The sequence below is a fragment of the Pteronotus mesoamericanus genome, unplaced genomic scaffold (assembly GCF_021234165.1).
Source record: "Pteronotus mesoamericanus isolate MK-2021 breed Mesoamerican mustached bat unplaced genomic scaffold, CSHL_Meso_final contig_1193, whole genome shotgun sequence".
In the NCBI taxonomy this organism is placed as follows: Eukaryota; Metazoa; Chordata; class Mammalia; order Chiroptera; family Mormoopidae; genus Pteronotus; species Pteronotus mesoamericanus.
The window spans coordinates 1,566,521-1,594,471 of NW_026555039.1; the positions used below are offsets into that span (position 1 = coordinate 1,566,521).

A 27,951-nucleotide genomic window follows, 5' to 3' on the forward strand; every position below is an offset into this window, starting at 1 on the left:
TGGTTGTCATGAGAGCGGTGGCCGCGGCCCGAGCGCTGGGCGAAGGCGGCTGGGGCTGCACCTCAGCTGCCACCGCCGCTGCGGCTCGCGGGGGCTGGCGGGCCCGGGGCTGCGAAGGCGGCGCTACCTGAGCTCCGCCGAAGGCGCGGCGCTGCCGGGGTTGGGCGGAAGGCCCTGGGGGTCGTGCGGGAGCCCAGGTCCGGCGGCCTTCCGTCCAGACAGGTACCCCTACTGGCCGGGAGCGCGGGCGCGGGGCCGGGGGCACGGAGGCCGAGCGGGCTTCCAGCCCGGGCTCGCGGGGCCGGGCGCGGACTTGCGGGCCGCGGGCCCGGTGTGCGGCCCGGGGAGCGGGTGCAGGCCCTCTCCGCCTGAGCGGGGCCCGGGTGGCGCTTCCGCGCGCTGCGTCACGGCTCGCGCCGGCCCCGCGGGCGCCTGCGCCCGGCTCCTCGGGTCCCGACCTCCCGATGCCGGACTCACGGCTGCGGGTGACCCGGAGCTGCGTGGCCGGCCAAAACGCGTCCGGAGTGTGGCTCTCCCCGCACAGGGTCAGCTCGCCTCCTGTTACTTATTTAGTTATTTTGTGTCTACTAGTTTCAGAGGTTCTCAGAGGCGCTCTCAGCCCTTGAGATCACTTAACCAAATGTCACTTGACTATGTAACATTGACGTTTTCTTGAAAAGTGGAAACGAGTTTTCTCTCCTGGCCTCCTAGCAAAATGTTCGGGAGTGGCTAAAATGTTTCAGCTTCATTCCTAGATGTCAGTGCGCCAGGTCCGCAGAGAAGCCGATCTCTGGGAAGGAAGGCCTCCGGGGCAGCTTTCTGCGGGGGGGGGGGGGGGGGGCAGCCGGTGTGGTGAGGGACTTGGGGACACAAGGCGGCCAGCATTGCCTGGGGCGGGCCCTGTCCTGCACCAGGGCAGTCGGGGTCCGGCGTGCTCATCCCTGAGCTCTGTTTTGGTGGCCTCCAAAACGTAATGGAGCCAATTTTTATGGAGCCTAAAGGCAGCATCCCCATCCCTTAGTGCCTGCCCCCAACAATATCTCGGAGAACACTAGGAGGTTTACACAAGGGGCCCTAGTGTGGAAGGTGGAGGGGCTTTGGGAGGGGCGTCCAAAGCACAGTCCTTCTCAGACGCCCGCCCTGACTTGCCTCCCTGTGCCTGGGCGTCTTTCCTCCCCATCCCTGAATGCTAGCACCTTGTTCCACACTCACTGAAGCAACATAGTGCAGTGGACGGGTGCTCTGGGGGGGTGGGGGGGTTTTAAAGGTCCTGTGTTTAAGTCTCAGCGCAATAGCAGAGGACATCGGGACCTGACCTCCTGACCAGCTAGGGATAAACCCTGCCCGCGTGGGTCACCAGCCGGATGGCCCTGGGCCTGGGCCTGGGCCTCGCGGCGCCTCATCCCCCTTGTTTGTGAAGTTGGAGTGACAGCTGAACCTGCGGCAGCCATCATGAAGGTTTGCATGGGAGTCCAGCACTAAGGACAGTCCCTGGCACACAGAGTGCTGGCCGGGCTGTGACGCCACCCATGCTGGTGACGAGTGAGTCTGCACACGCTGGGCGGTACGAGGAGGCCCCCAGTCTGTACCAGTTCAGGATCCACAGTCACATGCCCCTGAGACTATCCGACAGCTCCCTACTGCCTTCAGGCTGGGGTGGGTAACAGGCCCTGCTCCTAGAGATGACGGAGGAGCTGCGGGGGCTCCAAGCCGAGGGGAGTGGCTTTGACCTCCAGTGCATCCTGCTGGGCTTTAGAATTTGCTGCAGAAAGTGAGGGCTGGGGCAGCGTGTGGGGTCAGGAGCCAGTTGGCCCTGCAGCCCTGGACAAAGGGCCCGTCGGGTGTTCTTGAGTTGGGACACGGGTGGCGGTGGCAGTGGCCCCAGCTGGGCTCCAGGAGGGGTCGTGGGGGCAGCGAAGCAGCTGGGGCCGGGCAGCGCGCCTGGTAGGGAGGCCTTGCTGTTGGCAATTAGGAAAGTATTCCCTGCTGGCACGCGGTGGGAGGGGAGGAGAGGTGCAGAAAGGGGTAGAGGGTGGGTGGGGCGGTGCCAAGGTCAAGGGGGCAGGCGGGCCAGCCAGGCCGACAGCAAGGCCCAGTTCCCCGCCTGGAAACGCGGGTGGGGCTCTGCTGCGTCCACGTCTTTGTGGCTGCTTTCCATCATTTCTGGGTTCGCTTAGTTTCCCTCTACCGCACTGGGACGCTGTGCAGCGAGCTTTGTGGGGAAGATTCTAGAGCTGGGATCTCTAGCAGCAGTTCACCGTACTGTGTTGAACACTTTGTTCGGACCTTCTGAGACACATCAGCAGGTGCCTGGCAATGGCCGGTCTGTCGACGTGGCCCTCTTTGGGTTCTCAGGGCCAGTGAAGGCGGAGTGGAGCGCTCATCAAGCTCGTTAAAACGAGCCGTCCAGTGCGGACGTGTTTACGTGGTCCCTGCTACTGAGAATTTCAGTTAATAGTATGTCCAACCCCAGAGAACTCTTTGCAGAGTTCTTTTTCTTAACATTTTTTCTTTTTTTTTTTTTTTTTTTTTTTTTTTTGAGAGAGGGGAACAGAGAGAGAAAGAGAAAAAGTGAGAAATCAATCAATGTGAGAAAAACACATGCTCTCCAGCCAGGGACCCAGCCCGCAACCCAGGCCTGTGCCCCGACCTGGAATCAAATCGGTGGCCTTTTGGTTTGTGGGATGACACCCAACCCACTAGCCACACTGGCCAGGGCTCTGGAGAATTCTCGATCCCCTGTTTTAACCAGGACCATTTTAGCCACAGGTGCTTAGCCCCAACTCAGCGTGGCGTACGGAAGCAGGGCGTATGGGCTCGGTAGCTGGAAAGTGCCGGACGTCCATGGGGGGTTTGGGCTTTAAACGTGGCTAGACCCAAGGCCCACACGGCTCTCTGCCTCATTCAGCAGGGCTCCCGTGGTGGCCCGCTCCATGGCAGGACCCCCACTGGTGGACTCCAGCAGCCCCCACAGATGTTACCCCCCAGGCCCAGGCACAGCAAGAAGGAAGCTTCTCCTCCCTGGTAGCCCCAGCAAAGTTCTGGGATTGAGTGGCATTTGTCCGTGCAGGTCCTGTTGTCCTGGCTTTGGCCCTGAACCTGTTACCGGGGAGGGATATGGAACTCACGGACTGACGGAGCCCATGGAAGGTGGCCGCCACGGGCGGGGCGCTGAGGAGTGCCGCGCGGGGTCTCAGCCCCCAGGCCCCAGTGCGGGGTGGGCAGGTCGCTGGGGGAGGCCATGGCTGAGGAGCTGTTTCCAACCCAGGACAGGGCGGACGCCACACAGCCTCCCTCAGAACAACAATGCATGACCGAGGCCAAAGTCCAGCGCATTAAAAACCGTGCCATGGCCCTGGCCAGTGCGGCTCAGAGAGACCGTGGTGCGCGCTCAGTTCCCGGCCAGGGCACAGGCCGGGCTGCAGGTTCAGTCCCCGGTCAGGGCACATGCAAGAGGCAGCCAATTGATGTTCCTCTCTCACATCGAAATTTCTCTCTCTCTCTCTCTCTCTATCTCTCTATCTCTATGCCTTCTCTCTCTAAAATCATTAAGCATGTACCTGGGTGAGGATTTTAAAAAATCATGATTTAAAAAATGCCCCCAACCTATACGTGTGTGGTATCTCCTAGGAGTCGGTCACTCGACCAGGCTCTGCGTGTCTGTCCTTGCAGCTGATGTTTCTGCCTGCAGTTCTGCTCCCTGCGCTCGGTTTGTGCGTTTCCACGTAGCGCGCACTACACTGTTGATTAAAAAGTCCCCTTTCCCCCTTCCCTTTCTATGACTTTTTGATATACTGGTCATATTAGTTTCCTAACATAAAAAGCTTTGTATTTGTATCTTATCCAGAAATTTTGTCTCCGCCATAATAAAGCACCAAAACTGGATGACTTAAAACAACTTATTCCGAAGGCCAGGAGTCCGGAATCCAGGCGTCGGCGGCTGTGCTCCCTGCGGGGGCATCCGGCCCACGGGGCAGCACAGAACCGCGTGCGTCTCCTTAAAGCATGATGGGATTTTTTTGTGATTACATGTTGCGATGTATTTAACGTGTGGCCCAGAGGTTTCAAAAAGCCGGACGCCCCCTTCAAGGCTCTGGGGAGCCCCTCGGCCTTTAGGGCCTGTGGATGCGTCGCTCCTGCGGCTCCACGGCTGTCGCCTGTTCTTCTGTGTATGCGTGCGTGTGTGTGTGCGCACGCCCGTGTCTGTTTTCTCACAAGGACACCGGTCATTGAAGAGCGGTCTGGCCCACTCTGTAGGACCTTATTGTAACGCCCGTTACGTCTGCGAGGACCCTGTTCCCAACTACGATCCCACTCACAAGGGGGCTTCAGCGTGTTCGGTGGGGGGACACGATGCAGGCCACAGCACCGGCTGAGCTGCTCAAATGTGTACTTGGGGAAGTGAAAGTCACTTAAAAGATATCGTAAGTAGAATTAGAGGCTCCTACAAAGAAGTGTTAACCAAAAGCCAGAGCCTTTCGAGTCACTCTGTGCATCAGCGAGGCTCGGACGCACAGTCTCTGCGTACTGGCCTGGCGCGCTGCCGGACCTGTCGTGCTGAAGGGGTGTCTCCTGCTCTCGCCCACAGCGCCGGCGCGCAGGATGCCCCACAAGATCGGCTTCGTCGTGGTCAGCTCGTCGGGGCACGAGGACGGCTTCAGTGCCCGGGAACTGATGCTCCACGCCCCGACCGTCAGCGGGTGGAGGTCGCCAAGGTGGGCTGGGCCTGGGCGCGGCGGGGCGGGGGCTCCTCTGTCCTCATTGTTGTCCCTCAGATGTCAGAGCCACAGCCTGCAGGCTGTCGGCCACGCGCAGCCTCTCCTCGCTGGTTCTGGGACACGTTTTCTTCCCTCTGCTTATGTTTTTAAAGAAAATTTGGTGGCCCTTCATAACATCCCCTCAGACGACTAACCCATGGTCCCTTAAGAAACGTGCAAACGCAAGAGAGAAGGAAGACAGCGCCCCCACCCCCGGGGCTGCGCCGCGTTCCCTGCATCCCTTGGGGCTCACGCCGCCGTCCGTGTTCTGTGCGGAGATGTGTGCTTGCGGGTTTCTTACTTTCGCATGCGCCGGGTTAGATGCTGCATCCGAGCACTGTTATGTAACACCCAGCGCTAACCGAGCAAGGACGTGTGGCGCGGCTCGGACGCTTGCGCACTGTGACAGCGGCGCCCGTCGCTGGAGCACCGTGACACAAATCATCTGTCCCTCACAGCAGGCCCTCCCCGGGGCCTCGCTGCTCGGCCAAGGCGGAGTCGCGCTGTCGAGCCGAGTCGCCTGGTGCCTGGCCAGGCCCACGCGCTGCGGCTCCGTTCAGTCCCCTGAGGCAGCTGTCCCTGCTCCCTCCAGTCCCAGTCCCAGCCTCGCCCAAGTGTCCCTGCTCCTCGTGACTGCATGTCACAGTCCAAGTTCCACCACACACCTGTGGCTTGTTTTTATTCACCGTTGCTGCTAGGAGTTGAATGGAGATCTTGTTAAAATTGAAAGCATAGCTTTCCTTTAGTGTTTCTTGAGGGAACCCAACAAAGCCGACTCCTGTTCCCTGCGCGTGTTCAGGAAGGACTGAGACAAGAAACGAGCGTAAAGCAGATGGGGACACCATAGTGCCTTTATTGCCTGTGAGGCTGGTGCTGGTGGCAGGGCTTTACCTGCAGGCCAGTGAGTGTCGCAGGACTGAGCCGCCTCCCCAGGGCACCGGCTGGAGGGGCGGGGCCCCCCAGGCCAGCAGTGTCCCCACCTGTGCATTCCCCGCCTGCCAGTGCCCCAGTCCCGCCTCTCCCTGGCACGGGGCCATGCAGATCCCCTCCGCCCCCCGCCCCCCGCATGGCCCCCCACAGGGGCCCTCCGTGTTCGTGTCTGCCGCTCATGGCAGTGTCTGCGCGGGTTAACGGGCTCGGCCGCGTGGAGCAGCGCTGCCAACGCCACGTGTATAAACGTAACCCGATGGCCCTTTCGTGTGCCGACATGGTGGTGTGTGCTGCTGCCGAGGCCTGAGAGGCCCTCGCCCTGGCAGCCGGCTTCCTGACCACAGCCCAGGGAGGGAGGCGCCTCGCAGGCTCACACGGGGTCTGGTGGGGGTCTCCTGGCTGCTGCGCAGAGCGGTCCCTGAGCCCCACGGGAGAGGACAGGGCTCTGCTGGCCCCAGTTAGGGGGGGGCTCGGGCTCCTGTAGGCGCAGGCTGGTGGGAAGGGGGCCGAGGGCCTGCCTGGCACGGCGCCGCACCTCCAGGGCCCGTCCGCCCTGGGAGCTGAAGCGTGTGGAGCCCGCAGAGGGTGAGGCCCTTCCCCGCAACTGCAGAACGGCTCTCCCACAGCTGGAGCCCGGGGCGCGAATCTTTTTATTACCAAATATTATTCAGAAAGAAGTCTAGAGCTGACCGTTTACCTGAGAAGAGAGATGCCTGTTTCATCGTACAATCAGCTTGAAGGATATTTTTGATCCATCTGTAAGCTCCGTAACCTGCATTTGAATAGTTAAGTCATAGACCCTTTTTTAAAAGATTTTTGAAATTATACAATTTTAGTTGTCAGTTGTCTGTTTTCTTGAAACAATTTTGGAGGGTTTTTAAAATAAGAACAAAGGGCCCTTTTCATCGTGGATCACTGAGAGTCCTCATTCCTAGAGTGACCTCACCACGCCGTGCGGCCAGCAGCCAAGCCCAGGGAACGTCCCCGCGGCGCCTGCCTGGCGGGGGTCGCAGAGCGGTCGTCTCACAGGCGGCTCAGTGGCCCGCCGCCCGCCGGCTGCACCTCGCTTATTGCCTTTGCTGGCAGAGAACCCAGGGTCGGGGAGTGCCAGCCGCCCCCGGAGCGAGGGTCCACCCGCCCCACCTGTGGTCACCGCCTCCTCTCTCGCCTCGCCCTCCTCCGCCCGTCTTTGCAGGGCCCGCCGCGTTCACGTGCAGCCGCTCCCCGCGGCGCGGGTTTCTGTTCCCCTTGGTTCAGCCGCCGACACAGACGTTCAAATGGGAAACCCCAGAAATAAATGGTGCCATACATTTTAAATTCTGTGCTGTTCCGAGTCACGCGATGAACTCCCTAGCTGTCTTGCCTGTGACCTGAACCGTCCCTCTGTCCAGCGTCCTCACGCTGTAGACACTCCCTGCCCTTCAGTCACTTAGCAGCCGCCTCGGTGTCCACCGCGCAGCCCCAGTGTCACAGCGCCCGTGTCCGGCCCCGCGGCTCGGACGGGCCCAAGAGCAGCCGTGCGGCGCTGCCTGGGAGCGAAGGGAGCGCGTTCCCGGCCTGACGAGGAACGAAAACCCTGTGCCGGGGCGGCCGGGACCGGTGGTGGGGAGAGCATGTCCTCTGCCGTGAGACCGGGAGGGGGGGGGAGGAGGAGGGAGCCCGCGCCTGCCTGCTGCCACCCCTCAGGCTGCGGGAGTGCCCCCCACCGCGGTGACAAGCGCTTCGCGAGGGCGGAAGGGGCGCTCGGTGTGGGGGGTGGGGGGCAGAACAGCAAACGCGGCCGCTGGCCAGCAGCGTCCTCCGGAGGGCCCCGGGGCTCTGCAAGGACCTCGGCGGGGACCCTGGACACAGCGACCCCAGTCACGTCGCTTGGTCACAGTCCACGGTGGTGACTGTGGCAGCTTATGCCTAGTTGGGTTCGTCTCCTCCTGGGCCCGGCGTGTAAAAGCCCGCCCCGCCTCGGGAGTGCGGGTGCAGGGACACACGGCGCCCGCGGGGCTCGGCGCCGTCTGCCGCTGTAGAGGCTTCCCTGGGTCCCCCACGTCCATGCAGCGCCCCACCCTCCTGTCCCCCATGGAGGCGCCCGGGGCCTGGTGTGAGGCCACGTTACCCAGTGGGGGGCCCGGCCAGCGCAGGCCTGCTAACCCGTGGGCTGGGCCGCAGGGTGGTGGCGATAGCTGGGGCCGTGGTCGTGATGCCTCCCCGTGTCTGTGTGGAAATGGCGAGTCACCAGCGAGATTCTGTGGTGGGACTCGGCGACATCTTGTTAGGGTTCCTTGATAAGCAGGAGGTTTTTAAAGCCACGGGGATGACAGGCTCCCCCACGGTGACTGTAGAAAGGAGGGCCTGGGACCCAGCCCAGGGCCGGCCTGGCCGAAGGGCGGGCCCTGTGGGAGGGGGCCCGAGAGGCTGGTGGGGCTCCCAGCCCTGCGACGCGTGGGGCAGGAGGCCGCCCCGGCGGCGGCGCACGGCTCCTGCGGGGGGCGGCTGGGGAACGGGTGAGAGCCCGACGGGGACACGGGGACGCAGGAGGCCTTTCTCAAACCAGGGCTCCCTAGAGTGCCCTGCGTCCCGGTGGGGATGGCCGGGAGAGGGCAAGGCCGGCTGGCGGTGGCGCGGCTCAGCCGGGTGGCGGCACCCGCAGGTGGGCGACGCGGACAGAAGCCCCCCGTGACGGCTCCTGTCCGTGGAGAGTGACTGCTGGGGGGAGGGGGAGGCGTAAGGGACCGGCCAGTGGCGGCCAGTGGACAGGAGCACCAGTGGACAGGAGCGCTCCCAACTGTCCGTCCCTGGGTGCCTCCCCTGCTCCAGGCGCCCTGGACGCCCGCCACGGTGTGAGCCCGGTGCCTGCCGGCTCGGCACACGTGGGACCCGCCGTCTTTGGCACTGTGCCCCTGGCCGGGGTCGCGGTCACGTCCTGTGCAGCCTGTGCCAGCGCGGAGGCTCTGCCGCCTCTCGTTTAGGGCGCTGCGTGCTGTGCCGCTCCCCGGAAAGTGGGAAGCTGCGACGTGGACGGTGCAGGTGTCTCCTCCAGACGCTGAGCACGTGCGCATTAAACACGGCCGGTGGCTGCCAGCTCCTGACAGGATCTACAGCCCGGGCTTTCCCTGCAGCGCCTAGTGGCCCCGTGGGAAACCCTCGGGCTCCGTCTTGCCCGCCGGTACAGCCTCGTAAGGCGAACGTGTTTCTCTTGTGATAAACTCCAGGTTTCACCAAAACCGCCTCCCAGCTGCCCGAGGTGCCATTCGCTGGGAGGCAGGCAGGTCCGATCCAGCCCGAACTCCGAGCTTCTGGTCCCGCTGTGAGGCGCGGGGAAGGGCAGAGCTGTCCAGTCCCCTCGTGTCCTGAACTGAACTGGGGCTTCAGGGGGGCTGGGGAAGAGCACGTCCCAGGGAAGAGTCGGCGCCCGGCACCGTGTGGAAAACCAAGCTGTGTCTGCTTTCAGGTTTTGCCAGTTCCCCCAAGAAATCGTCGTCCAGATGGTGGGGCGATGCCGCATGAGGAAGCTGCAGCTGCTGGCCCACCAGTACATGATCCCCAGCAAGGTCGAGTTCTACGTCAGCGAGAGCCTGCCCGAGTGCTTCGCCCCGCACCAGGCCGAGCGGTTCCGCAGGCTCGGGTGAGGTGGGGGTGGAACGCGCAGGGGGACCTGTGGGGACCCCTGCCCCCGCAGAGCCCGAGGCCCCCCGAGGGCCCTTCCTCTGGGCCCTTCCTCTGGGCCCCAGCCCCCGCTCGGCCGGCCAGCAGCGCTGTCGCCGGCCAGGAGTTTCCGTCCGCCTCCCTGGTGCAGGACTCGCCCTAAGGAGGCCAGTGACGATTCAGCGCCTGCGCTTCCTCCCCGGTGTTCACCGTAGCCCTCGCGCTCCTTAGCCCCCTGGGAGCAGGGTGCTTTGCTGGCCCACGCACTCGCCTGCCGGCGCGAGCCTGAGCCGTGTTCCCCCTCAGCTACGTCTCCCTCTGCGACAACGAGAAGACGGGCTGCAGGGCCCGGGAGCTGAAGTCCGTGCACGTGGATGCAGTGGGGCAGTTTCTTAAGCTGGTCTTTCACCAAAACCACACCAACAAATACAACATCTACAACCAGGTGAGCCGCTCGCCGCCCCCTCGGACGGTGCCCTGCTCTTCGTGGGGTCCTGTGTCTTCTCAAACAGGCGTTTTCAGAACCTCCTGTAAGGCGGATCTTCTACGGAGGAGTGCAGCTCGCCTGGGGAGGACGCTGGCCGGGCCGCGGTGCGCACAGGGCCCGGCGGGTCCCCGCCAGAACCGAAGGGGCCTGGGACAGGCCTCAGGCTGGTCCACAGCCGCGCCCCGCGGGCCGGAGTGAGGGAGGGCGGCTCCTCCCGCTGTGCTCCCTCCACACTCCGCACCCCCGCATGTACGCATGTTTTCACCAGGACACCCTGCTGGGTTCCTCCTTGGCTACGCGGGTGGGCAGGGGCCCCTCCCCCTCAGCTGACAGTCGAGCTGGGCGCTCGCTCCTTCCATTGTTTGATTTACCAAGGTCGCAGCTGTGTGGCCCATCTGTAACCCTGAGCGGACGGCGCCATGAGAGGCTGTGTTAAAACGGGGCTTGCCCCAGCCGCTGTGGCCCCGGTCGGGGGGGCGCGTCCCGTAAACCAAAGGGTCGCGGGTTCCATCCCCAGCTGGGTCGCACAGGAGATGCAACCCATCGATGTTTCCCTCCCCTCCCTCTCTCTCTAAAAGCAAGTAGCATGTCCCCAGGCGAGGGTTTAAAAAAACCTGGGAGGTTTTTAGCCGTTACTGTTTTAATGTCTTTTAAACATTAAAATAGCCACTTGTTTCAACACCTGGCTTGTTTCGGTTTTTATAATTATTGGTTTTTACCGCCCCCTCCCCACATTCTTCACGTTAAGAACCTCTCGCTCACTCGGATACTAACTGGTATGATTAATGGGAGCCGTTATTAGTAACTCTCCACATGAGCACACGTCACAGTCAATGCGCTTCGCTGCGCGGCGTCCCCTGTATGGGCAGGTTGCTTCACGGGGTTCGCGCTATCGCCAGCCTCCCACACTCACTGTCCGTCGGTTCGCGTCTCTCACAGGTCGCTCTGGTGGCGATAAACATCATTGGAGACCCTGCGGACCTCGATGAAAGCAACCTCGTAAGTTTGGGAAGTATCTTTTCTAAAGAAGAGAATTTATTTCTAACAGGAAGGAAGCATTTGCTTTTATCACAAAAGGTGCCTTAAAATCTTTGTAAAATTGGCCGATGAGTAATAATTATACTTTCTTTTACTCGAAATCCGTAGCTACCCCTCCAGGAGACGAGGGCCGTTGGCACCTGCGTCGCGCAGCCACCGGAGGGGGTCCTGGGCTGCTCCTCTCTCTCCTCTGAGACACTGAGCAGAGTGTGTCCCCCACAGGCCTCTAGGGAGAAGCTGATTGACCACTACCTGGGGCACAGCACAGAGGACCCCGCTCTGGAGGGCACCTGCACTGGGTAAGAGCCCGCCCCAGCGGGTGGAGGCCCCCGGCGCGCCTGCGCGTCGGCCGACTCCAGGGCCTCGGACGGGCGTGCGCTGCCCCCCGAGGGCGCGCCCCTGCGAGAGGGCTCCTGAGGCGCTTCGGGAAGAGACCCGCCAGCCGCACGCTGGTATGTCATCGGCACAGGCAAACCGATAGGTAAAAATTAAAGATGTTAACTGGCCCCATTTACCAGCGACTAGACTTTAAACCTTTATTCTTTAAGGAAGTGAGAAACATACACATCAGGGGTTTTTTTTTAAGATTTTATTTGTTTTTAGAGAGTGGGGAAGAGGGGGAGAAAGAGGGAGCGGAACATCGATGTGTGGTTGCCTCTCACACGCCCCCTAGTGAGGACCTGGCCCACAACCCAGGCCTGTGCCCTGAGTGGGAATCGAATTAGTGACCCTGTGGTTCGCAGGCCGGCGCTCAGTCTGCTGAGCCCCACCAGCCAGGGCTCACCGCGGTTTTTATAATTATCGGTTTTTACGGCCCCTCCCCACATTCTTCACGTTAACAACCGTCTCGCTCGCTCGCTTCGCTGCCTCTCGCTTTGGCGGCGAACCCTCCCGGGAGGCGAGCGCGGTGCGGGGGGGGGCCCCCGTGCGTCCCTTTTCTCCCGCCCGGCCCTGGGCACCTCAGCCCCCTGAGCTCCTGCCCGCCGCTTCACACAGCAAGGGGACCCCGCTGCAGAGGGGCCGGTGGAAGAGGCGGACCTCCAGGCGACGTCCAGCCCCGTCCCTGACAGTGGCCTCCCAGGGAGGAAGGGTCCGCCGCCTCGGCTCTGTCCGCAGCTCCTGGGGAGAGGCCGCTTTCACTTGCAGAGTCAGAGCTGTGGCGCAGAGTGACCGACGCTCACGTAGCCTCCCGTCCGCACACAGGGCGCAGCAGACCCTGCAGTCGCTCGGGGGCTGCGGGCTCGCCGAGAACGTGGCGGTGAGCCTGTCTCTCCGCGGAGGCACCCCGACCCCCACAGGCCGGTCTTCCTGGGGCCCTCGGCCTGGCAGGCGGACGGGGGCGGTCGTCAGACACCAGGACAGAGAGCGAGTCCTCCCACAGCTCCGCAGTCCCCGGCCCCAGCCTTCCCAGGGCGGGGATCAGGAGCACCGGGGCTGCGCTCTGGCGTGCCCGCCAGCGTCCTCGCTGAGACAGCCCGCGCCTGCCGCACTGAACCCCGGGCAGGGGCAGGGGCAGGGGCCACCCACCTCGCCCGTGGGCTCTAGCGCCCCCACGGAGAGTTCTTGGGTTGTTTTCGTGTCTATTCAAATCGGTTTTTGCGAGTGAGCCAGGCAGGTCGCCAGAAGGCCGTGAAAGGCCATGCGGGGCACTCGGGGTGCGTGTCCCCAGATGCGCCATCCGTCGCACCCCACCGGGACACGCTGCAGGAAGCGGAGCGACGGCGCCGACACGCCGACCGCCCCGAGTCTCCGACTCAGGCGCACGCGCCCTCCTTTTTCCTCGGAGGAGCTTTGTGATGAAGTCATTGCCCTCATCCCCAGGCCCTCAGGGCAGAGCGCCGGGGACTCGGGCGTGGGCTTGGCCGTATTTGGTAAACAGTCACGGGGCCTTGCCGACACAGGAGAGCCTGTCACTGCTCAGCCGGCACTGGGCTCCGTGACGCAGCCCAGGGCCCGGGTCCCAGGAGGGGAAGTGGGGGTGATGCTTGTCGTTCAGAAGGTGACATTGCCCCATGTCCTGTCAGGATTCGCTGTTATGCACACTCACCAACCAACTTTTTATGCCAAATAACATTTCAATTACACTTTACCTGTATGTAAGACGCCCAAACAGCCGCGTGGTTCCTGTCTCCAGCAGAGGAGACAAGAGACATGGAAACCTGTCCCCTGCCAGCGTCTTGCCGAGTCATTAGAATGGCTTTATTCTTGTTGTGTTAGACCCAGACAACGGAAAGACTGGAGATGACTATCAGAAATAGGCTGTTCGAGTGACTAAAGAGCTCGCGTGTGCCTGGGAGGGGTGTCCTGACCTCCTGCTGGCCCTGATGGCTGATGACAGCATTTGACACCTTAGGTAGCAGCCCCGCAGAAGTGGCTGTCTGTCACTGATGCTCCTCGGTCGCTGTGGTACGGGCGTACAGCCAGGCGCCTGGCCCCGGGGCCCACCATACTCGGCGCAGGGATGGGGCCTGGTGCACAGGGGCTCCGGGTTGGGTTTTCCCCCGTCCACAGCCGACTCCCTTGCACTGCCCTGTCCCCCGGGCCAAGTGCAGAGCCCAGCCTGTGCTGAGCGGCCGTGTGACCTGAAGCTGGGATGACTCCTGAGGCAGGACCCTCCAGGAACAGGCAAGGGAGGGGAACCTTCTCCTGACTGTGTCGTCGGCATGGAGCCCACAGGGCCCTCTGCCCCGCAGTCCCCTGTAGGTAGACACTGGCTCTCAAATGCTCGGTCCTCTCCTGTAGGAAATCTGACTACATTTCCCCACTGGATGACCTCGCGTTTGATATGTACCAGGACCCCGAGGTCGCGCAGATCATACGCAGGTTGGATGAACAAAAACGCGAGGCAGTCCAGCAGGAGCGCTATGACTACGCCAAGAAACTGAAGCAGGCCATCGCCGACCTGCAGAAGGTGCGCCTCAGGGAAGGGCCCGCCCTCACCCCACGGAGGCGTCCATGTTGTCACGCACGTGAAGGCAACGCGCAGGCGGCTCGGGGCCGCACTCGGCGAGCGCCCAGAGACCCGGGCAGAGTAGAGCCCTGGCCTGACGCACGCCTGCCTGGCCCACCCACGGCACCGGGCAGCCGGCCCTCTGCAGGCGCCGCCCAGACGCCAGGCAGGGAACACCAGAGGCAAAAGCACCACCGCGAACTCGCGGTGCTTCTCAGACGCTGGTGTCACGGGCCAGGGGCAGCACACGCTCTGCGGGAGTGCAGCCCTGCCTCTGCTGCCCTGGACAAACCCCGCCCCCTGCCCGGTCGCCACCCGGGTGTGCACTCGGCTCTGGCGGCCGCCCCTGCGCAGAGGCGAGCGGAGCCACAGGAGGCACACCAGGCCCTGTGCTGCAGGTCGGGGAGCGGCTGGGGCGGTACGAGGTGGAGAAGCGGTGCGCCGTGGAGAAGGAGGACTACGACCTGGCCAAGCACAAGAAGCGGCAGATGGAGCAGTACCGCAGCCGGGCCTACGCGCAGCTGGAGCTGCACAGCCTTGTGGAGGCCGAGCTGGTAGGCGCGCCGGCGGGGCGGGGCGCTGGGGGGCGGCCATCGTGCTGGCCGCAGAGCTGGCCACCGCTCTGGGAGACCTGAGGGGCCGTGCCGTTCTCAGCGGCATCAGCTCCTGCATGCCTGTCTGGGGTCGCTGCGGCCACGCTGGGCTCCAGCAGGGCCCCCAGCAGAGCAGAAAGCAGGCGAGGCAGGGCCGGGGGACCTCGCTCACCAGCGTTCCCTCGTTTGTGGGAACGGGTTGCCAACAGCCCTGCCCCGCGCCCCTGGGGGAACCTGTGGGAGGGTGACCCCGGGCCTGGGGGCCGGTGCTGCCCCGGCCCCGACCTGCCATGGGCAGCTGCGTGCACCTGCGTTTCGGAGCAGGAGGCCCAGGCCCTGCCTAGACCCGGGGGATGGGGCGGGCAGACTGGAGCCGCGCTGCTGGCCCCGCTTCTAGCTGCGGGACCGGGCCGGTTCCCTCTCCGCCCTGCACCTCAGCGTTCCCATCGCATTCTCCAGGCAGCACTGGGGCGGGCGCTAATGAGGCGCTGCGTCACCGTGCCCAGCGCACAGCGCTGCATCTGCAAAGGGCACAGAGCACAGCCTCGGGTCCCGCCCCAGTGGCACATCGTGAGGTGCGCTTCCCCCTCCGGGGAGCCGCGCACCGTGCTCAGGGTCACACCGGGGTCCGGCACATGTCCCTGCAGTGCACATGGGGGCCACGCAGGCGGGCGAGCGACACGCCGTGGCATGGCTGTGGGACGCCTGCCGTGCAGATGGCCTCGCTGCCTCCCGAAGGGTTGCGCGGGGAGCCTGGGGCGCGGCGGCCTTGGGAAGGCAACGCCCCCCTCTCCCCAGATGCGGAGGCCCTCCGACTTGCCGCTGCAGCCCCTCACACGCTCTGCCAGTCCTCGCCGCCAGCCGCCCGCGCTGCCGCCACCCGCACAGGAGGAAAGAGGGACAGAAAACCGGCTTGCAGAGCCATTCCTTCAGGAAAAGCCCTCGGTGCGCGCCCTGAACGCATCTCCCGAGCACCACGCTGCGGACCGGCCGCTGCCCACCACACACCCACGCCTCAAGGGCCATGTAGGTAGCTCAGTTCTGGTGCATCCCAGTGCAGGGGGTTGTTTGTGTAGGAAACAGCCAGACCCCGCCCGGCCCCGCCTCCCGGGAGGGGCTGGGGAGCGCGGAAGCCATTGGGCCTGGAGGCCTTCACAGCTCCCCGGGGCCCGGGGCCCAGCCTGCCCCGGCCTCTGCCCGGCCCCGGCCTGGGTCGCCGGCGCCCTGGTGGGCCTCTGCTGGTCTCCCTCTGAAGACGCACAGGCACCTGCTTTGGGAACAGACGGAGCAGCGTTCGCACAGGGTCCAATGGCAGGCGATCTCGGCGCCGGTCTGTGCGGCCGCTGCGCCTGTCAAGCCCATCTAGGCCGCGAGGACAGAGGCGCTGGGTGGGAGTGGGGGGGTCCCGCAGCCCCCAGGGGCGCCAGCGGCCTGGCATCCTCCTGCCCCTCGACTTCCCGGGCACGTGGGCTCAGCCTCAGCTGCGCACCTGGTGCCGCCTGGCACCGCCTGAGTGGGGAGCGCATGCCCCTTCTGATCAGAAGTCCCCACCGTCCCCTGATTACGTCCGCCTCCTTCACGTGCCAGCGAGGACAAGGACCGGAGGGAAAGGTGCGGCTGGCTTCCTCGGACCGCCCTCCTGGAGCTCCCGCTGACACGCGTGGCCATGTGCCCAGCGGCTCCAGGGAGGAGGGAGGGGTGCCCGGTGGGCACGGGCTCAGTGTCCCCGTCACCCCCGCCGGCTGCGTCTCGTCCCGGCCTCGTCGTTTGTTACGTCTCGCGCTCCAGCCAGACAGAGCTCGGGTTTCTCCTCAGCACCTCAGCACGTCGTCTCACACCCAAGCGCCAACTCTAGCGCTCGAGAAACCTCCCGCAGCGGGGCAGGAGGGAAGGGCGCCCTGGCGCGCCCCGTGCAGCCCGGCTCCTGCCTCCGAAAGGGACCCAGGCCGCCCTCGCATTCTGTCGGCACTCAGTTACCTGAAAGTCGGCCTCACGTTTACTTGTCCGTGTGCCTCTGTCTCCCGGGAACGCGTCAGCTGGGAGGGCGGGCCCCTCCGCCCCGGCCCCCCGTGGGGCCCCAGACCAGGGCAGGAGAGCTGTGTGCATGGGTGGGCGTGTTTAAAGTCGGCCTGACTCGCACTCTAAGCCGTAGACTAAAGAAACAGCAGGGGTCTTGTCAGGAAAAAGGGTAACATCCCTTCCTTAGCAACGTGCTCCTGCGTTGAACTGGAAAGGCAGGCGCTGCGTGGCAGCTGAGGCAGCACCTGCATCGCTGCATCCAAGGCTGCAGTGAGTTCTGGGAGCAGCAGAGACCCTGATCCCACGCTGTCTGTTGCACCCTCTCGTCTAAATTACTCCCACCTGATGGTGCGTGTTGGGCGCACACCCTTGGTCCGAGCGAGCAGGGTGGCCGGAGCAGCGGGCTGGGTGCCCGGCGGGGTCCACGTGGAGCTCGGCAGCCCCTTCCTCTCCCGCAGCGCGAACCCCTGCCCCACGACGAGCGGCCCCTCCCTGCTGCCCGCAAGCTGCCCGGAGCGGCCGCTGCAGAGCCAGACAAGAGTGACGGGGACATCAGCGAGGTGCCCAGAGTGGGAGCCGTGGGCGAGCCAGAGCCCCTGACAGAGAAGGCCCTGAGGGAGGCCAGCTCCGCCATCGACGTGCTGGGGGAGACCTTGGTAAACAGAAGGCACCACGGCTGTGTGTGTGCGAGTGCGTGTGCATGTGTCACGTGCCGCCGACCTGGCTCTGACTCCCGCGACTCCATGAGTGAGTGGCGTCCGCGGAGTCCTGTCCTCCCGGCCCTGCTCGGCCCGGCCGGGTCCCGCCGGTGGCTTTGTCAGGGGCGCGGCCCCTCTCACGATGGGGCTCCCTCTTTTCCTGCCGGCCTTTCCCTTCCCCAGCGTTGTCACCTTTTTCAAAGAACCCGACCTTCTCATGACGCGCCCGGAGCAGGTCAGCTTCGGCTTTGTCCTTTTGTCCCCGGCGACGCTCCAGGCTTCACGGGCCCCGGGACCCGCTTGTCCGTCTTGGGTGCAGTGTCTCCGCCAAACCGCCCTCCGGCACCACGTTTCCCAAGAGCCCACGGGGTCCCCCGCAGCCCCCCCCCACCGACCCGCGCCCACATCCGTGCACAGTGACTGGGGTCCGAGGGCAGGCACGGCCGCAGCCTCGGTCCCTGCCGGGCGCGCCTGAAGGGCAAGCCCACAGCTCACTCAGTGGCTGGGGATCAGGGCGGGGGGCCGAGGGGAAGAGTCCCAGTGTGTGATGGTGACTGTCCTGTGTCCTCCAAATCCAATCGGAAATCCCCTGCTCATCACTAACTGTGAAACAGCAGCTCAAATTTTAGATTTCATGTAAGAGTGTCCATCTTAGCCTGTTTCTTCTTGGTGTGGGCAGCGAAGCGAAGCTCCTGGGGGAGCTGTCTCCACAGTTTAACAGCCTTAGGGTTTCCAGATGAGAGAAATGATTTCTCTAAACACATACGTTTACTCTGTCGAGGTCCTGGTACTAGGGATTTTCTCACAGTGGCGTGGTGCTGGGGGTGGCAGTGGCGTCACTGGCCTGCCCCCGGAGTGAGCAGGGCTCTGGTCTGCAGGTGGCCGGGGCCTATTCCAAGACGTGGTCGCACCGTGAAGACGCGCTGCTCGCCCTGTACGAGCAGCTGGCGGGCATGCCGGTGGGGACCCCAAAGGAAGAGCTGAAGAGCGTGCTGCGCGCGGCCGTCTTCCTCGTCAGAAGAGCCATCCGAGACATCGTGACCCCGGTGAGCCCCCGCCCCCCGCAGTGCCCGGGGTCCCAGTGCAAAGCCGTGACCTTGTGCAGGCGTTGGGGGGGCCAGGCGGCCGCCAGGCCACAGAATCGTCGTCAGCTCCCACTGCACTGTCTCCGGGAGTGAAGGTTCTAGAGATGCCGTCAGGGAAGGGTCTGGGACCTGTCTGCCCAGTCAGCCTCGCTGGTCTTGAGCAGCTTCGTGCTCTTTAGAGCCAGGTGCACAGGGGCCCGTTCACCGTGACTCCCTCACGAATGTCCGGTTAATCTTTTACTGTTCATGAGACCCGAGGCTCCAGGAGGGGCCGGCTCATCCCCTCGCTGGGGCAGGGCCTCGGGCTGGCGCCCGCGCCGGCGCTGCCCTGCCTCCCCGGGCTGACCCGGCTCCCAGGGCCGTTCGACGCGCGGCCCCCGCGAGGAGCGGCGCGTGCGCCTGCGTCCTGCGCCCGCGGAGCTGCCCTGGGGCCGTGGGGCTCAGGCTGCGCCCTCAGGCCGGCACAGCGGCTGCCAGCGGCGTGTCCCAGCGGCTCTCCTGCCTCCGTCGCTGTCCTCCTAGGTGTTCCAGGCCTCTCTGAGACTGCTGAAGATGGCCATCACACAGTACATCCCTAGACATAAGCTGAGTAAAGTCGAGACGACTCACTGTGTGGAAAGAACAATCCCTGTTCTGCTCGCGAGAACTGGAGACTCGTCAGCTCGCCTCCGGGTCATGGCTTCAAATTTCATCCAGGTGGGAGCTCCCCCGTGGGGCATTGGTGGTGGCCGTGGGCCCGCTGGCCGGCTTCCTGCCCGTGGCAGGGCTCTGGGTCTGCCTGGGCCCCGCCCGTCCTGCGCGGGTTTCCCGGGCTGGCCTTGGGCTCTAAAACCTCTGTTTTTTCTCAGACGTAAACTTTGATTCAAAGGTGCAGTTTGGTTTTCTAGTGTTTAAGAAATCGTTTTCTTGAGGTGAGGAAGTCCTGAGAGGAGGATCCCTAAGTTTTCAGTCACGTTTTGGAGTTTGTTTTTTTTTTAGATTTTATTTTAGAGAGAGGGGAAGAGAGGGAGAAACAGAGGGAGAGAAACACCCATGTGCGGTTGCCTCTCACGCGCCCCCTACTGGGGACCTGGCCCACAACCCAGGCCTGTGACCTGCCTGGGAATCGAACTGGCGACCCTTCGGTTCGCAGGCCAGCGCTCAGCCCTCTGAGCCCCCCACCAGCCGAGGCTGAGCATGCTTTCTCTAACCTCCGGGAGGTGCAGCTCTGTTTTGTGTGCTTTTCTGGTTGCCTGGCCTGAACAGAGGCCTGAGCGTGCCACTCACCGGTGGGTATTGCTTCCACTTGTCCCTGTCACCTTCGATGGCCCAGTTTTCCCTTCGGTGCCGACTTGGCAGCGCGGGTGAAATGGTGCGAGGTTGCCTGTGGCATCTCCCCCTGCACACGAACAAGGGTGTTGGTCTCATAGGAAATGGCCCTGTTTAAGGAAGTGAAGTCCCTCCAGATGATCCCGGCGTACCTGGTGCAGCCACTGAAGGCCAACGCCTCGGCCCACCTGGCCATGAGCCAGATGGACCTCCTGGCCCGGCTGCTGAAGGACCTGGGCACCGACGGCACGGGCTTCACCGTGGACAACGTGATGAAGGTCAGCGCCCCCGCGCGCCACGCCGCCCTGGCCTGGGCACTTGGGAGGGCGCCTGCGCCGGCGAGGGCAGGGTCCACGTGTGTTGGGTGCATGGTGGGCAGTGTCGGGGAAAGCGGCCTTTCACCCGCCCCCGTCACGGACGGCGGCCAGAGGACCGCGGCTGGGGGCCCGGTGTGTGCCATGGCTGTGCCTGTGGGGGAGCAGGCGCTGTTCTGCCGTGCACAGAGCCCTGCCCTGGGCGTCAGGCGCTGGGGCACTGACCCGGCTGGAGGGGACTGGAGCCCTGGTGGGCACTGGACGTGGGCTCCGTGAGGCGGGGCCGGTCACGGTCTCCACAGGAGACGGTCGGCTCCAAGCACGATGCCGGGGTTTGGAGGCGAGGAGAGGGTGCGAAGTGCTCCCAGGACGCCTGAGAGCAGGGCGCTGCGGGGCCGCTCACTGGGCTGTGCGGAGAACCCGTGGTCCACGGGCCGAGCCCAGGGGGGGCCGGCCAGTGTGACTCAGGCCTGCCCCTCATCCCCCTTCACCCGGTGAACACAGAGGGAAGGGGTCCCAGGTTTCAAGGCTGCGTAGACGCCAGCCTGTGCGTGGGGGACTGACTGCACTCTCAGGCAGCCCACGCGGTGGGGGGGGGGATAGGTGGACGAGGCGTAGTGGGTGGCGGGAAGGGGCTGAGGAGCCGCAGGGCGGGGTACGAAGGCAGGGAGACAGGCGGCAGCAGCCTCGGGTGGGCTCCTCAGGCCAGTGCTCCGGGAGGGTGCGGCGCCTGGTGGGGACGCCCGGGCGCCCACAGGCCCTTCCCACGCGCGTGGCACCGTCTGGGATGAGACGTAGCCTCCGGGACACGTTTGTGGGCCATGAGGCCCTGGAGCAATTAAAATGCATGAAACGGGACTTGGCGGACCTGGAAAATGTTGTGTTGAGGACGGAAGGAAGCTCTGACCGATGACCACAGTGTGTGCACGTGCTTGGGGCAGGCACACGGCGTGGGGGCAGGGCGTGCGTGCCGCCCGCTCCAGAGAGCCGCCGCCCTGGGGGCTCCGGGGAGCCCAGGAGCCTGTCGTCCAGAGACAGATGTGGGTGTTGTCAGGGTGGCTAGTATTTTATTGCTAAAAACAGAGATCCAGGACAGACGTGGCAGGTTGTATCGCTGATTAGCCCAGGCAGTCCATCCCTGTGAAGTTGGTTCCGTTTCTTCTCCTCCATGTGTGCAATAGTTTGTAACACTCATGTAAAGTGTGTGGAAGGACGTCACCTGAAATGTGTGAACGCGGCAAGTGAGACAAAGCAGCGCACACTGCGTGCACCCGACCCACCCCTGTGTGTGTGAGGTCGCCCGCGGGGACAGCGCCGCGTCCTCAAGGCCGGGGTTCTGTGGGCATCTCCCTTTCCTCTGACTTTGAGTGTGTGCGCGGGGCTTCCCTTTCTCGCGTGCTGGATGAGGTTGGCTTGGTTGTCGGAAGACGCAGTAACTGCAGGCCCCGGCCTGCGCTGTGTCCAGTTTGCAGCGCGCGCCCTGGAGCACCGGGTGTACGAGGTCCGGGAGACGGCCGTCCGGGTGGTCCTGCACATGTACCGGCAGCACCGCGCACTCGTTCCCGAGTACCTCCCTCCGGATGACAGCGCCGCGCGCAAGAACGTGCTCTACAAAACCATTTTTGAGGGATTCGCTAAAATTGATGGCAGACCTACAGAAGACGCTGAAATCGGGGTGCGTTCCCTTTCCTGAAACCATGGCCCATCCTCTGCTGACAGAGGTGCGGCGGGAACAGGCTGAGTGCGATGAGCCACCTGGGCAGGGGGCGCAGTGCCTGGAGCGCTGGGCCCTGGGGTGCGTCCCTTGGTGCCTGCTGGGCTCAGTCTCCCTGCTGCCAGCAGGTGGCAGCACGAGGACATTTCCCATCGAATCTGCCGGAAAACGTTCCTTAGATTCATTTCCAGGCTTGCGCTTTACCCTTGTTACGTGACTAGTTCCTGTGACTGTTACAGGGTATAGGAAACGTATGTGTCGTTTGTCCCCCAGCTTCCAGGACTACCCCAAAAAGCTGTTCTAATGGAAAAATAATTTTCATATCAGGCACAGAAAAAAGCAGTTACAGAAGAAGCAGAAAAACAGAAGAAAGAAGAAATTAAAGTTTTACAAGGGCAGTTGGCAGTGCTGAAAGAAATGCAGGCAGAGGTGCAGGTGGGCCAGGTTCCCGCGGGGCCCAGGTCCGGGGGGAGCAGGTTCCCGCGGGGCCCAGGTCCGGGGGGAGCAGGTTCCCGCGGGGCCGAGGTCCGGGGGGAGCAGGTTCCCGTGGGGCCGAGGTCCAGGTGGGCTTTGGGCTTGGGATCCCGTGACTCTGGCCTTCATCATACAGACACATGGCACAGTGTGTTTAGTGTTTACGGCCTTATGCAAATAGGTCTCTTTATTCTTTACTGGCTCCCACACTTGTTTTGGATAAGGGGAAGGAATGCCCCTCGCTCGGCGGCTTGCTCTCCCAGTTCCTCGGGAGTAGGGGGAGCGAGCCACTGCAAGGGCCGAGGGCAGACTCGGGGCGTGAGGGGCCTGTCCTCGCCACAGCCCCCCAGCCTCTGTCAGAGGCAAGCGGGGACAGCACACGGGAGCCTGAGGCCCCAGTGTCCATGCGTGGAGAAGGTGAGGTCTCAGGCAAGCGGTCCCCCTCGGGGAGCCCGCGAGAGGCGTGTGCCCGGTGAACCGAGCGGCCCGGCTCCTGGACTAAAGCGAGCGGCGCACCCCTGATTTCGGTGACTCCGCTGCTGAAGGGGAAGAGGGTCCCTTAACGGCGAAGGAGCCGGGCGGCGGTGGGGCATGGCCGCCTGCCTGCGTGCCTGGCGCCGCTCGCTGTGAAGTGCTGCGATCGCTTCCTCTGTAGCAAGAGTGACGGGGAAGCGTGAAGAGGGTTGGTGATGTGGCTGAGTACACGCTGAGTGCCCGGAAAGGACCAGGGACCGCCCGGCCCGGTGTGCCGGAATGTCAGAGTGACTGCAGGGGAGGGGCAGCGCCCCTTCGGGGTCGGGAACAGGACGGGGCCCGTGGCGGTGGTGCCCCCAGGCCCGCAGTAGGTTTCAGGCTGGTAAGACTTCCCGTTGCGGTGGGATCCTGCCAGCGACCCGCCGGCGCGGGCCCTGCAAGTGTTACCTGCCGTCCCTCAGGGTCTACAGATGAGGACCCTGCGTGGCTCACCCCAGGCGGGCACTCGGCGGCGGTAAAGCTCTGCTGCTAATTCCCTTCCTCCCGCGGCCGCCACCTGGCCTCGGGGACACACTGTCCCCGTGGAAGGCCCTGGTGGCGGTGCCCGCATCCTCACCCACTCTTCCTCGAGGGCCCTCCCTGCTGCCTCTTCGAGCGCGCAGTGTCACCCACTGCGTGCCGGCGCCCTGCCGGGCTTTGGAAATGCAGCCCGGCCCTGCCGCGCGGGGCTGCCGCCCCGGCATCGGCGGGGCGCAGTGAGCACGATGCGCCCGCGGGGGTGCTCGCTGTGGAAGGGAAGGAACCCGGGGGCGCGCGCAGGGTCTGACCGCCTTGGGGACAGACTCTCGCCCCCTGCAGCCGTCTGTCCTGACCTCTCTGGTTTTGTGTCCTAGGAGAAAGAGAGCGAGGCTGCCAGCACAGAGCGTCCAGGTATGTAACCTGCACGTCCACTCGCGGGCGCAGCTCGCCTGCTGCGCGGCGGGCGCTGAGGGCCGGTTGGGAACGCTCCTGCCTGTGCCGACCTGTGTTTTAAAAGCACGCTTCACGTCGAATGTTACTGACTTAAAAAACTGGTTACTAAGCCTTTGAAAGGGGTGGTCACAGAAAGCCATTTGTACTGCTTTTGCTTTGATTTCTGCAGACACTCTCGGAAGCGGGGCAGCCCCGCCCAGTGCTCCCGACGCGCCCGAGAGCCACTACCTCGATCAGTGAGTGCGCGTGCCTTGGCCCGGGATGCAGTAACGAGGGACCGCCCCGCGGGAGGGCGAGGGCAGCGGGCCCAGCCGCCGCCTCCCAGGCCAGCCGGCCAGGGGGTCGCGAAGGCCGGCGGAACGGCCACGCCCTGGCCTCCTGCCGTTTCAGCCTGTGCATTTTCTGTGGGGAGCGGAGCGAGGCGTTCACGGAGGAGGGCCTGGACCTGCACTACTGGAAGCGCTGCCTCATGCTGACCAGATGCGAGCACTGCAGACAGGTCTGGTGGCCCTGCTGGGCACAGTCCACGCTGTGTCCCAGGCCGCCATGTTGTCGGGGACAAGTCGGGACGGGAATGGAACGTCTGTCACCCCTCTTGTTTGGGGTGGCTTCTTTGTACTTGTTGAAGCGTCACACATCTATAAATGCGTACACGTCACAAGTGTTACAGCTCAGTGTCATCACAGGATAGGCACCTGTGTGACCACTGCCCCAGCCAGGGAGACCTCGGAGCCCGAAGGCACGCGGCCTTGATTTCTGACGCTACTAGTCAGTGCATACTCTATGTAATTATTTTGTGCCATTTGTTTTCTTTAACACAATCCATCCTCCTGTTTTGGGAGCTCGGGTCGTGTGCAGCTGGAGACTGTGGGTAACGCTGCTCCTGACTGTCTCGCCCACGTCTGCCGGTGTGCGTGAGGCGTGGGCACACGCCTGGGTGTGGGGCCGCCGGGCGGGCCGTGCCGGGCAGCGGGGCACGCACCCCGTGCTCCAAGGGTCTCATGTCCACCCTTGCACTGGGGCACGGGACCATCTTCACAGCCACAGGGTGGCAGCGCTCCGTGCCAGGCGCCGGGCGCATGTCCCCGGCATTGGCGGGCTGGGCTCCTGTCCGGCTGCCTGTGGGTACCTGCTGCCCCCTTCCCAAGGCGCCTTCTAGTCTCTTGCCCACTTTTAAGTCAGTTGCTTTTTTTCTTTTTTTTTTTTTAATTGAGTCATTTTCATCGTTTACGTGCCTGGCGCGGGCCCGTGCAGGGCCACCGTCCCACTTGGCCTGGCCTCGTCATCAGCTTGCGTGTCTTTGATGAACAGAGCTCTTCACGTGCATGCCGCCCACCTCGTCCTCTCTTCCCTGGTCAACGCTTTTTGCGTTCTGTTTAAGAAATGTCTCCCTACACCAACATTAATACCACCTCTAATGCAGCAGGTTTAGTATCCCTGGTACCGAGGGTCCTAAGGAGGACCCGGGTCTGTGGCAAAGGAAGAAAACAACCGCAGGAGCTCAGTGGGGAGGGGTCCAGGAAGAGCAGATGGGCCGGCGGGGGCTGGGCCGCAGCGCGTGCTTCCTCCCGTGTCTCGGAGCAGGTGGTGGAGGTGTCCAGCTTGACAGAGCACCTGCTGACCGAGTGTGACAGGAAGGACGGGTTCGGCAAGTGCTTCCGCTGCAGCGAGGCCGTTCCGAAGGAAGACCTACCCAGACACATCAAAGCCAAGGACTGCCACCGTGAGTGCCGCCTCGCCGCCGAGTCCCCCGGCCCGCCCCGAGGCCCTGCTGCAGGGGCGACGGCCAAGAGCCTGCGGGTGTCCCTGGGCCCCTGCTGCTTCCCTGCCCCTGCCCAAGCCCCGCGGGAGTAACGGTCTCGTCTCATGGACACTGTTTCAGCCGCTAAACCGGAGAGGCTGGCCAACCGGTGCCCTCTGTGCCACGAGAACTTCCCGCCCGGGGAGGAGGTGAGCGGCGGCGCCGTCCCAGCAGTGTCCCCCGCGGCCCAGCCACACGTCCCTCCACAGCCCCGGGACGGCCTCTGGGACAGGCGCTGTGGGGACCCCTTTGTTCCAGGCTCTGCTCCCTCCCACGTGCCCTGCCCCCGCTGGCGCCGCGGCCGCACTCCACAGCTCTCGGGTCCCTTGGGAGGAATGACAGGGGGCCCAGTCCAGTTTGGAAATCCCACTTCCCAGCCAACTGCAGGCCCCCCCGCCCCGCCCCCCGCCTCCCTGCCCTTCCCGCGCCTGCTCCGCGGGGGCTGGGGCCAGGTCAGGGGGCCGCGAGTGCTGGGGAGCGAGCGCTGGGGCCTGCCCTGGCTCAGCCGCCTCCCCGCCAACCCGCTGAGCCAGCGCCTCCCTCCCCCGCCGCTCAGCTCTCCTGCCCCAGCCTCGGGACAGGGTGCCCACAGGGCCGGAGCCCGGCCGTGCCGGCTGCTCTGTGCCGCCCTCAGAAGGCACAGGCCCGGGCTGTCCCGGCTGCTCTGCCGGCCCTTCGCCTCCCCACGCCCGGGCTCGTCCTCTCCGGAAACGCCGACTGCGTAACGGCGCAGCAGAGCAAAGGGGGCCCCGTCGCGCCCCATCGCCTCCTGAACACCTGCCCCCGCCCGGGTGCCCCTCCCAGACGGCGCGTCACCTCGTGTGCAGACGGCCACGGCAGTGCTCGCGGGCTGTGGCCTGGTGTCAGAGCGTGTCCCCGGCCAACGAGGCCACATGCCAAGGCGGGGCGCCTGTCCCCTCCTCGTGCCCTCTCCTCCCCCGGGGACGCGGAGCCACACGGCTGTTCTGCGGTCGCTGCCACCAACTCAAAACACACCTGGGTTCACCTGTTTCACTTCCTACCCAGCTTCACATGCTCTGCAAAGTGAGGCTCCACAGCCAGACAAAACACATGGCTGGCTCCCACGTCCGTGAAGAGAGCCGTCCTCAGGGACCACACGGAGCTGCTGGCCCTGCTCCACCCGCCACCCCTCATCCTCCCAGCGGCAGCGGCCGGGCATCTGGGGCCACGTTCTCACCTGCGGGCCCGAGCGCCTTCCCGGGGCTGGCAGGCTGTTCCCCTCATCACCCCAGGACTGATCCCTGCTTCCTGCGGGCCATCAGCCGGGGACGCCCTCAGCTCCTGGAGGCCCCAGCAGCCGCCACGCGCCCCCTGAACCGTCCTGCCCGCCTACACAGCCTCCTGCGACCAGGCTGTGCTGTGCTCCAGGGCCCAGGGCCGAGGGGCTGCCTGTGGGGCGGGCCCCCAGGCCCTGGCTGAGGTGGCCGCGCCGCAGGCTGCGAGGCGGCTGACTGCCCGCCGCCTCTCATTCCAGGCGTGGAAAGCTCACCTGATGGGCCCCGCGGGCTGCACCATGAACCTGCGCAGGACGCACGTGCTGCACAAGGCTCCGCCTCCGCCGCAGGGTGAGGACTGACCTGGCGCTGTCCCTCCACTGCCCACAGCCAGAGGGCGTCCTGCCGGCCGCTTCCGGCCCGGCCCCGAGTAGTGAGTTGTGTCCCACTCAGGGCGCTTTGCGAGAAAATGGTCTTTTTCATAAGAAAACTGCCCTGGCCGGAAGGCCTGCGCCGCACCCGCACCTCGGGGGCGTGAGAGAGGCACGCCGGGAGCTGAGCGGAGCGTGGGGACGGAGCGGGCGTGTGGGCGCCTGCCCTGCGCTGAGCAGGGCCGCACAGGGGGGCTCGGCGAGGACAGGCGGCCGCCGGGCTGCCAGGGGTCACCCAGCCGGGGAGAGAGCTCCAGGCACGCGGCTGCGCACGTCCTCCGTCTCTGGGGCTGAGTTTATGAAGCTAAACGCAGGCACTGGTGAACAGTTCAGGTCTCTTCCCTCCGACCCTTCGTTGGCATTTCCTCTGAGCGCGCGGTCTTTCCTCGTCTGCCGTCACACGTGTGTCTGCAGCCGCCTGCGCGGGCGGGTGGCCGCTGTCCTCAGCTGACCCCGCCGCGCAGGCCGGCTCCTGCTCTGTCCCTCCCCAGTTTCTGCGGCTGCCCGGGCACCTGAGCTGTCCCCGTGGCTCTGCGCGCCCGCCCCGGTGTCAGCCCCTGTCTGACGCAGCGCCGCTGCTGTGTCTGTGTGTCTGCCGCAGGGAGAGGCCCCGCCGCGGCCAAGGCTGGGAGCTCAGGGCCGAAGGCGGGAAGCAAGATCCCCACCCCAAAGGGGGGCCTGAGTAAAAGCTCCAGCAGGACCCTCACGAAGCGATGACGTGCCGGGCCTCCGCCTCCGTGATCTCCGTGGGGACCGAGCAAACGTCCCGCGTGAACCTTTCTCCTGGAAGCCGTCCTCGGGTGGGCAGCCGTGCTCCGCCCTGCTGTCCACACCCGGCTCCGTGTGGGGCTGACCAGAGAAGTGGCCCCCGACCTGGGGCCTGACCTCCGTGCTACAAGCTGTCAGGTCTATGACGTCCTCCGCCTGGGCAGCCACCGGGAGGGACGTGCGGCTGGCAGGGAGCCGCCGCCGCTGCGGGAGGCTCACCGGAAGCGGGCGGCGTGGTGGTGCGGTGGCCGTCGGTCCGGCAGC

The 27,951-nt window shown here is 64.6% G+C and overlaps 1 protein-coding gene across 2 annotated transcripts; it reads left to right on the plus strand.

Annotated features, from left to right (window-relative positions):
• Nucleotides 1-27,948, plus strand: CEP104 (centrosomal protein 104). Of its 2 annotated transcripts, XM_054583907.1 has the most exons (22): nucleotides 1-222; nucleotides 4,589-4,715; nucleotides 9,133-9,306; nucleotides 9,633-9,771; nucleotides 10,753-10,812; nucleotides 11,074-11,150; nucleotides 13,594-13,762; nucleotides 14,200-14,355; nucleotides 15,193-15,420; nucleotides 16,872-17,069; nucleotides 17,990-18,157; nucleotides 18,719-18,892; nucleotides 19,606-19,782; nucleotides 21,284-21,493; nucleotides 21,860-21,967; nucleotides 23,374-23,410; nucleotides 23,622-23,688; nucleotides 23,843-23,951; nucleotides 25,037-25,175; nucleotides 25,335-25,402; nucleotides 26,749-26,839; nucleotides 27,521-27,948. In XM_054583907.1, the coding sequence occupies exons 2-22, from the start codon at nucleotides 4,603-4,605 to the stop codon at nucleotides 27,634-27,636; spliced, it is 2,778 nt and encodes a 925-aa protein (XP_054439882.1). In that variant the 5' UTR covers nucleotides 1-222; nucleotides 4,589-4,602; the 3' UTR covers nucleotides 27,637-27,948. The 2 variants fall into 2 exon arrangements, with proteins under 2 accessions (XP_054439882.1, XP_054439880.1); XM_054583905.1 differs by lacking the exon at nucleotides 27,521-27,948 and having other exon boundaries at nucleotides 15,223-15,420; nucleotides 26,749-26,857.
• The last annotated feature ends 3 nt before the right edge of the window (nucleotides 27,949-27,951 follow it).

What these genes read in the sequence shown, in the direction of transcription:
- CEP104 (XM_054583907.1), top strand. Translation starts at nt 4,603, where the DNA reads ATGCCCCACAAGATCGGCTTCGTCGTGGTCAGCTCGTCGGGGCACGAG. An exon ending in ACCTCGATGAAAGCAACCTC is followed by an intron (nt 10,813 to 11,073) that starts GTAAGTTTGGGA and finishes TGTCCCCCACAG; the next exon opens with GCCTCTAGGGAGAAGCTGAT. An exon ending in CAGAAGACGCTGAAATCGGG is followed by an intron (nt 21,494 to 21,859) that starts GTGCGTTCCCTT and finishes TTTTCATATCAG; the next exon opens with GCACAGAAAAAAGCAGTTAC.